The sequence below is a fragment of the Belonocnema kinseyi genome, chromosome 8 (assembly GCF_010883055.1).
Source record: "Belonocnema kinseyi isolate 2016_QV_RU_SX_M_011 chromosome 8, B_treatae_v1, whole genome shotgun sequence".
Taxonomy (NCBI): domain Eukaryota; kingdom Metazoa; phylum Arthropoda; class Insecta; order Hymenoptera; family Cynipidae; genus Belonocnema; species Belonocnema kinseyi.
In genome coordinates, this window is record NC_046664.1 from 54,283,536 (window position 1) to 54,293,634 (window position 10,099).

Below are 10,099 nucleotides of genomic sequence, written 5' to 3' on the forward strand. Positions count from 1 at the left end.
GATACTTTAACTAAATTTAAATGGTTTTATATTTCCAATAATTTCCGACCGAGATACAGTGGACATCGCGATTTTTTTTTTCCAACACGTTCTCGGACAATCTCGGTCACCGGCTTGTTTTTAAATATTTTCAAATGAAAAAATTACAGAAGATTTCTAAAAGTATACTTAATGGTGTACAAAAAGTTTAAATATATTTGCTGAATCCATACTCTTGAAAAAAATTAACAAAAAGAGTGTTTTTTACGCTGACCCCCCCCCCTCCCCCAAACGTATTTCCCATAAGAAAAAAAAAAGATTTTTGTACATTTTATTTTAAGAAAACAAAAGCATCTCACAGTAATATAAAAATATTATCACAACATTGTCTCTACCTTATAACAGGTAAAGTCGGAATATTTTCCGATTATATTATGCTTTATTTTTATCACACAAAAAAACTTTTCTTTTAATGATTCTATAGAAATCAAGCAGATTTCAATAGTTTCTCCAAATCCTTTTTCATTGTGGTTTGACTCTCTGAAGATAGAACCTTGAGAGGTAATCTAGGAGCCCCCATGTTTAGAGGTGTTACAAAATTCATTGCAAACTTCATTGTCTCGACCCAGTTCCCTAAAAGTTACAAAAGTTCCAATTTTATTTATAAAAATTATTTGAAATATTGTTTAAGTTGCTATCACAGCGGACCATTTCCGTGAAGTTAGCACAATAGTCATAAAGTATCCAGATTTTGTTTGGGGGAATCGTTTGGTTATCGTTTGTTTGGAAACCAAATTTTTTCGTTTAGGCGGAGAAACTCAAAAAGATATTGAGTTTTCAAAGTGGTAGGGCTAACTTCATGCTGCAAAATAAATTCTATTTTTTTAACTTCTTTCACGAAGCTTTGGTCTTCTCAAGAGGTAATGACTTTTTTTGTCAGCCGTATACTTAGATATAATAGGATGAGCGGTGTGGAGCGGAGCTAAAGTTAGTATTTAGAAGTAAAAAGTGACTTCATATTTTTGTATGAATTGATGAAATTCTGAAAAAAAATTCAATTTTGAAAATGTGCGGTAAATATAAATAGCGAAAAATGTTGAAAGCTTCAGAACTTTTCAAAATTTAAGAGTTTTAAAGAGATTTGAAAGATTCGAAAAATTTCAGAATTCTCTAAAATTTAGAAACTTTGAAAATTTATCAAATTCTCAAAACATTAGAAGTGGCAATAAATTGAGCAGTGTTAATAATTTTAGAAATGTGAACTTGTTTAAATTTCAGAAATTTTGATAATTAAAACATTATTGTAATATTTTTAAAATTTTCAAAACTTTTGATATTTAAGACATTTTGAAAATTTGTACAATTTTATTAATTTAAATCATTTTTCAAAATATCAAAGTTTAGAAAGTCATACCTGATTTCAGACCCTTTTCATTACTATTAAGTGGTTCTCTAATTCTTCTTTTTAGGAGTAAAAAGTGACTTCATACGAAAATTAGGAAACATTATACATTTTTAAGATGTTCGAGATTTTAAAAATATACGAAATTATAAAATATTCTAATAATTCTTAATTTTAGCGAAAGTTCAAAATTTCTAAAATTACTTAAATTTCTAAAATTATCATAATTTCTGAAATGCTAAAAAATGTTTAAATGATCGAAATTTCTAAAATTTTCAAAATGACCACGATTATTTTAATTTTTAAAATCATTCAAATTTCTTAAATGTTCCAAATTTTTTAAATTATCAAAATTTTTACGATTTCTACAATCCCTGAAGTGTTTTAAATTTATACAATTTTCAGTTAAAAAGGGTCTAAAATTTAAAAAAAAATTAAATCACTAGTTCTGGAATTTCAAAAATTTTCAAAATAGCTCAAATATCTTAAATTGTCATTATTTCTAAAATGTTTTAAATTAGTGAAATTATAAACATTTCTGAACTGTTAAAATTTCTGAAATTATAAAAATTTCCAAAATTATAAAAACGCCTCAAATTTTGAAAAGTTTCCAAAAAGCCTTGAAATCTCAATTTTGAAAATTTTTTTAAATGTTTAATTATCAAAATACCTAAAATTGTCAGATTACTGAAATTATTAAAGTTTCTGAAATGTTCAAAAATTCTAAGTTTTTTAAAACTTCTAATGCGTTTATAAATTTTAGACAATTCTAAGGTTTTCGAAATTTCTTTAAAACTCTAAAATTTTTAAAGGTTCTGGTGCTTTATAAAATTTCTGTTATGTATATTTACCATACTTTTTCAATATTTAGACATTTTCCAGAGTTTCCTCAATTCATACAAAAATATGAGGTCACTGTTTACTCCTAAATAGTCGAACTTTAGCTCTGCTTCATAAATATGCAAAAGGGCTGAAATCATGCATGCCTACTAAAAATTCGATTTTTTGGAAAAGTGTCTTGTCAGGATATCTGAATCATCATATTATATTTAAGGACACGGCTGGCCAAAAAAGGTCACTACCACTTGAGAAGGCCAACGTTCGTGAAAGAATTAAAAAAAAAAAAAGAATTTGTTGTGCAGCGTGAAATTAGTAGTCCAATTTTTTAAAACTCAATACCTTTTTACGTTTTTTCATTCAAACGAAAAAATTTGGTTTCGCAACATTACCAAACAATTACCAAACAATCCCATTAAACAAAAGTTGGATATTTGTTGGTTGTTGTGCTAACTAAACTCTATTGAATGTTCACGAAGTGACCCTTCCGCTCACTGGGCCCGCTAGAGCATATTTTTTTCCTTATCACATTTATTAATAATTTATAGAAGTCCGCGTTCTTTGTATCTTTTTAAAAACTTATATTTATGTATTGGTATTTATTCAGGTGTCAAAAATTAAGGATTTAAAATCTGTGCATGGCAACCTGATGTGGAGTGTTGCCACACACAGCTTTTGATTTGTAATTTTTTAACACAAAAGAATTTCAAATAAATAAATATAAATATGTAAATCAATAAAAAATGTTTAAATTCCAAAAAATTAAAAGTTGAGTTAAATTCTATATTAAATTATGGAGAAATGTGAAAAAGAAAGAAAAAATCCCTAACGAGCATGGTCCGCTATGGTCTGACGCTCCGCTTGGGAATCATTTATCAGTTTCTTACCGTGTTTGGCTATGGTACCAACAGCTGTGGAAAGTTCATGTTGAATCTTCCTGGCTGTTTCAACATCTTTACTTTTCCATGAATTAAGAATTGACAAAATTTGTTCCGGAAATATGCTTAATGTTGTAGATATAAAGGAATCCATTCCAATAGAGCAACCAGCAGAAATCAACTAGAAAATACGTTGGTAATTATTGATTAATTTATTATTGTTAAAATATTTTTGTATATTTTAAATCAAGTGTACAAATTTTGTTGTACATGGATATTTTACCTGATCATTGCCTAAGAAAACTGCGAAACGCCCGTTATCAGCTTTCAATGCTAGATAGCCTTCCTCTAAATTATTGCTCGTGAATTTGATGCCGGCAAATGTGGGCACTTGGTCACCAATAGTTTCCAAGAAATTACCCATGTGTACTACAAAAGACATAAAGAAAAATTCGATTTTTAAGGAATTTCATCGTTTAACTTCAACTCTTAGCAGGAGTCAAGAAAATCAATAAATTCATTTTCCTATTTTCCGCACAGAGATCAAGTTGAAAAACTAAATCCCGCAACCATCCTTTTTGACTATAGGTCTTTTACTCCTCCCATTCCTTTTCTGCACTACTTTTAAAACATTAGAAAGAAATTATTTTCAATAAAATTAATGTAAATACCATATTGTAATTCAAACTGAAACATTGTAAAACACTAACATAACCTAAAATTGTTAAAAAATTATGGATCTTGAAAATCTAATGCTTTTTGTTTAAGCATCTCAAATTTGGTGAAAAAACGCTAAAATTTCCGAAAAACGTGAAGTATTGAAAAAATGTAATCTATAAATCTAATAATTTTTTTATTTAAAATATCAATTTTCTGCTTAACACGCTAAACTAATCTACAGTTTTTTAACATAGACAATATTAATGATGATATTTGTTTTAAAATATCAATTTCAGGTAAAAAAATATATAACTAGATCAATTTTTAACGAAAAATAAAATACATAAATTTTCAGATCAAAAAATTATTTTTAACAAAACAAAAAAAGAACAAAAAAACACATAGAATTTTTAATATTTTATTATGCAATCGAAAATTTTTTACTTAATCACTCAATATTATTTTAAAAAAAGCAAGTGTTTCTCAATTCACAAAACGTTTTCCATGATTTTTTATCAAAAGGGATTATTTTTAGATTTAATTTTCAATATTTCAATTATAAGTAATAAAAAACTTCAAATAATGAAAGCCAATCAGGGTTTCAACAGCACTGATTGCAAGATTTTCGAAAAATATCGCTAATTGATTATTCAATTCGTGGATCATTGAATATTTTTATAGAACTTTCATATTTTTCTTTTCAGCATAGAAATATAAGATCAAGTATTCTTTAACAGTTCAAATATTTTATTCGTCATTCGTTTTGGAGTTGCATTATTTCAAATGAAATTGTCCCATTATTTTCGGATTTTTCAATTAAATTAGTAAGTATAAGAATATTTAATTTTTAACATTCAAATTATTTACGCGAATATCATACTTATATAGTTCAGAAACTTTACAGGTTAATTTCAATATTTAAAATATGGGTTTCAATTTCAATGGAGTTTATGACAAATATATTTTTCCTAAAGAAGCGAACGTCACAAATTTATCAGCATTTTCTAACATTTCGCCTTTTATATTTTTAGGGTATATTCTCAACGAAAAAATGTAAAACATAAATTATATTTTAACCAAAAGAGATTTGAATTATAAATAAAAAACAGTTGAATTCAACCCCAAAAAATACACATTTTTGACAAAATAGCTAAATCCGAAACAAACGAAAAAATTCGTTTCCACCAGTTGCATTTCTGAAAAAAATATGAAACTTTTTTTTTAAAGAGACGAATTTGATATAAAACCGTATTTAAATTTTTTAATGTGAAAATATGCATTTTAAAAAAAAAATTGATTTTCTACTAAGATTTATTTGCTACAAAAAATTACGCATTTTCAACGAAATAGTTATATTGTCAATCGAGCAGATAAAGTTTCAACTGAATTTTAACCAGTTGTATTTTTAACCAAAATAGTTCTTTAGAAAATGCAACAAAAAAATGGAAGATTTTGGGTATGTCAAAGAAGTATTATTTTTCAGGAATTTGAAAAACTATAAGAAAAATTTAGGTCAGTTAAAAGTATATTTAGGACTTTTAGAAGTTTAGAAGACATGTTTAAACTGACTTGAACTGTCCCAGAAATTTAACAAATGTTTTAAAATAAATAAATTTTCCCCTTAATATTCCAGAATATTCCAAATTTATAGAAATCTTTTAAAATTTGCTGATACAATCTTAAATTTTCTTTAAGAATTAATTTTTAAAAATAAGCAGCCATTAAAATTTTTCCCAGGAATCTCAAGCGAAGTTTTATATTTCCTGGAACCCTTGCAAACTTCTTAAAAAGCTTAGAAATTTGATTCTCAATCTTTTAAAATTGAGATTTTGTTATAATTATTAGGAAATCTTTTCAAATTTCAAGTTATTTTTGTAACCATTTCTAAAACTGTTAAGCCTTTATAACGAATCGAACTTAAATTGTACCAAAAATCTTTAAAAGTTTCTTTAATTTCGAAATCTTCGAAAATCTAGAAAATATATATTTTATATTAATTAGATGGACATTTTTGTTTCAATTCGAGATATTTTCGATATATCAATCGAAAATGGCGTAATGCTCTTTTTCATAATTCGATAATATAATATATTTAATATACTTACAAGTAACATTTGTAAACATAGGTATATGATAAAATAACAAGGGAGTCTTTGGTGCAGCATCCGAGACAGCCTTCAAATAGTCGACTAGACTTTCCGGTTTCAACGGTTTGAAATAAAGTTCCGGTAAACATAAAAGAGAATCGACTTTTAAACTTTCGGCATGCTTGGCCTAAATTAAATAAAAATATTCATTAACTTACATTTTTTATGATCCAGTTATTAAAAAAAACCTGTATTATATTTTTGCTTTACACAAATTAGGTACTATTATTTATTGTATGGAAAATAACATACTAGTTCCAAAACATCAGGAAGTGGAGCACCTCCAACTTGAATCATTAAATGCTGCTTTGTTTTTTTCACGGCTTTTGCCCATTCTTCAGAAATTAGTTTCCTTTCTTTTAAGGAAAGAGATGTGCCTTCTCCAGTGGTTCCATTAACTATTAACAAATAATTAATTCTGTACAATATTCAGACCTAATTTAATTTAAAATTCAAAAATAATAATAAAAATTAATTTAAAATCCTGCAATCTAGTTGTACAGTTCTTTGCAATCATATGCGATCTCACGCAATCTTTCACAATGACTTGTAGTCGCCGCTTACGAAAAAATATTATAGTAAATTCAGTTCATAGGTCTACAATGATTTTTCTATAATAAATATCTCGTAATTTTTACGCGATTCTGGAAAAATCGTTACAGAAAATCATTATAAGAAAAATAAGTATATAAATAAAGAATGTTAAAATATTCAAAGATTTGATGCAAAAAATATAGAAAGTAGAAACAAATGATTTATTTATTCGACTTAGATTACCGAAAATATCAGAAGGTTTTTAGGGATTTCAAAGGATTGCATTCAATTTCGAAGTATTTCCATGAATTTTAAGGCGATATAAAAAGGATTTTAGAGAATTTTTAAATATTTCAAATAATTAAAAAAGATTCTATCGGGATTCAAGACATTTACAAATATTCCAATGTATTTAAAGAAATTTCATAACATTTTGAGAGAGTTGAGAGGATTTTCAAGATTTTTAAACATTACCGGGGAATTTAAGGAATTCCAAAGCATTTTCAGAGATTTAAAAAATTGTAAGGGATTTCTAAGAATTTTTTGAAATTTCCAATGATTTAAAAATATTTCTCGTGACCTGCGAAAATAAGTTAAATTAAATTAAATATCAAGATATTTCAAAGAATTTCACAAGATTAAAGGATTTCAAATTATTATAAGGATTTAAGTAGGTTTTTTAAAGTTTAATGATTAGGTTTGTTTTATTTGAAATTTATCGAATTTCCAAAGAATGAAGAAACTCAATGAAATTTCAGAGTATTCCTAGAAATTTCAAATATTGCAAAGGATTTGAATATATTTCCCAACAATTCAAGGATTTTATCATTTTTGTTAAACTTTGAAAATTTGGACATTTTCCAATGATTTTTAGGGATTTAATTAATTTTTTAAAATCACTTTAATGATTCAGTTGAATTTAAATGATATGCGAGAGATTTTAAATTTAGATTAATTAATTTTTTAAGATCTCTTTAATGATTCAGTTCAATTTAAATAATATGCGAGAGATTTTAAAATTTGACATATTTTTTCAAATAGATTTTCACTTTTTACCAATATTGCAAGAGATTTTAAGGGATTATAAAGGGTTTTAAAAGTGACAACACATTTTAAGGGATTTCAAAGAGCTTTGTATGATTTCCAAAGATTAAAAGATATTTCTGGTAAATCTGAGAAATTAAATCAAATTAAAATAAGCTGTAAAGGATTTATAAAGATTTTAAATATTTTAAGGTATTGTAAGATATTTCCAGCAATTTCATAAGATTAAATAATTTCAAAGATTTATAGCGACTTTAGCAACTTTTTTTATAAATTTAATAAATAATTTTAATTTAAATCCAAGGGCTTTCTAATTATTTGTAATTTTTAAAATGGATTTTCAGATTTTCCAAAGATTTCATGTGATTTTAAGAGACATAACAAATTTCCTAGAATTAAAAAAAATTTTGTATTAAAAAAAATGAAATACATTAAATTAAATTTGGAGGGGTTTTTAGCAGATTCACGGAATTTTAAGGTGGTTTTACCGAATTTCTATGGATTTAAGCGTTTTCTTCAGATTTCATACAAATTTCACGCATTTTGAAAGATTTCAAAACATATCAGGAGTTTTTAAGGGATTCCAAATAATTAAAAAAATGGTCTTCCGCAGGTTTTGAGACTTTTAGAAGGATTTTATCAAATTTCCGAATATTTAAACTAATTTTTAAAAATTTGATCGATTTTAAAGAAATTAAAAATATTTGAATGAATTTCTGAAAGTTTCTGAATACTTTAACGAATTTTACGGGAGCCTTACGTTTTCCAAAGATTTTAAAGAATTTTGTAGGAATTCAAAAAATTTAAAGAGATTTCTGGTGAACTTTAACAAAATAATTTAAATGCATTGAAACTCCAAGGGATTCCTAGCAATTTCAAAGAATTTAAGAGATTTGAAGGTAATTCAAGGAATTTCGCGCGATTCGACGATTTTATTCAATTTCAAGGATTTTAAGGGATTTCAAGGATTTCCAATGATTTAAACGATTTTTCACATGACTTTAATTTAAATTATATTTGAGAGCTATCAAATGATTTATACATTTTTAATGAATTTCTACGGGTTCCAAAGATTTCAACAGATTTTGAGGTATTCTAAAGGATTTCAAGAGAAATAAAAAAATTCAAGGGATTGCTAAGAGTTTCGTTGTATTTCAATAGATTTAAAGATATTTTTAGGAAAATTGGAAAAATAATCTGAATTAAGTTAAATTTGAAAGGATCTTTAGTATTTTCAAAGGTTTTAAGGGACTTCAAGGGATTTTTAAAAGTTAAAGGATTTCAAAGATTTATAAGGACTTAAACGGTTTCAAATTATCAGAGGAATAAATAAATAAATTTTGAATGGTCTCTCGCGAGGTTTATTGGATTTAAAAGCATTTTATTGGCTTTTGGAATATTTGAATAGTTATAAAAGATTTTATCGATTTTCATGTGATAAAAAATGTTTCCGAGTGTTTCAAAAAAATTTCAAAGATTTTAAAGGATTTTGTAGGATGTGCCAAGATTTCAAGCGATTTTTAGTAAACTTCGAAAAAGACTTTCGTTGAATCAACAAGAATTTTCAGGCATTTTGAAAAATTCTAGAGATTTTAATAATGTCAAGTAATTTCAAGTAATTTGCTAGAATTCCAAAATATTTCACAAGGATTTCTGATGAACTTTGGAAAATAAATAAATTGTTTTAAATTTGAAGGGATTCTTAGAAATCCCACAGATTTCTAAGTGCTTTAAGGTATTTTAAGGAATTTCACCAGATTTTAGGATTTTATCGAATCTCTAAGAATTTCAAGGGATTTCAAGGATTTATAGGGATTCAAGCCTTTTTTTAGAGAACTTTAACGAATAACTTCAATTTAATTTTTTCAGACTTGTTTCGATACTTTTAATTTAATTCAATTAATATTGAAGGATTTACAAATTATTTATATTTTAGGGAAGTAATTAAGTTTTATTTCAAGGGATTGCAATGGGTTTTAAAAATTTCTGAAGATTTAAACGAAATTGGTAGATAATTTAAATTAATTATTTTTATTATATTCAAGGGCTTCAAAATAATTTATACTTTTCAAATGGATTGTTAGGCTTTTTACATTTTTTAAGAATTTCAAGCAAATCCAAAGTATTTCAAAAGATATACACAATTTCAAGGGATTCCTAGCGATTTTTCATATTTTAAGGTATTTCAAGAAATTTCACAAGATTTCAAGGACCTTATTAAATCTCACATGATTTCGAGGGATTTGAAAGGCTTTTAGGGATTCTAATCTTTTTTAAAGAAACTTCAATCGATAATCTTAAGGGCATGTGACACAGCTAAATAGCTATATTACCGACCACAGTTTTTCAGTTCACTGAATGTTTTTTTGAACCTCAGAACTTTTTTTGTGAATAAAATATCGAGCTGAAACTTTGGGAAATGTATTAGAGTACAATAAAGTACGATTAGGTACTGCATTTTGGTAGGAACTTAACTGAAAATTATTTCATCTTTTTTCCGAACCTCAACAGTTTTGGAACGTTCGAACTTTTTTATACATAAAATATCGGTCTCAAACTTTGAGAAATGCAAGAGCCGAAAGAAAACTACGTTTAAGTACAAAGCTTAATAATAAAAG

General features: G+C 26.1%; 1 protein-coding gene across 1 annotated transcript in view; it reads right to left on the reverse strand.

Annotated features, from left to right (window-relative positions):
- Positions 1-314: 314 nt before the first annotated feature.
- LOC117178088 (N-acetylneuraminate lyase-like) overlaps positions 315-10,099 on the reverse strand; it is a 14,577-nt gene continuing 4,792 nt past the window's right edge. Inside the window, exons 4-8 of the mRNA XM_033369326.1 lie at positions 6,156-6,301; positions 5,862-6,030; positions 3,380-3,525; positions 3,106-3,277; positions 315-612 (exon numbers count right to left, since the gene is read on the reverse strand). Of these exons, the coding sequence (XP_033225217.1) occupies positions 467-612; positions 3,106-3,277; positions 3,380-3,525; positions 5,862-6,030; positions 6,156-6,301 (779 nt within the window). The 3' untranslated portion in view covers positions 315-466. The remainder of the gene's footprint in view (positions 613-3,105; positions 3,278-3,379; positions 3,526-5,861; positions 6,031-6,155; positions 6,302-10,099) is intronic.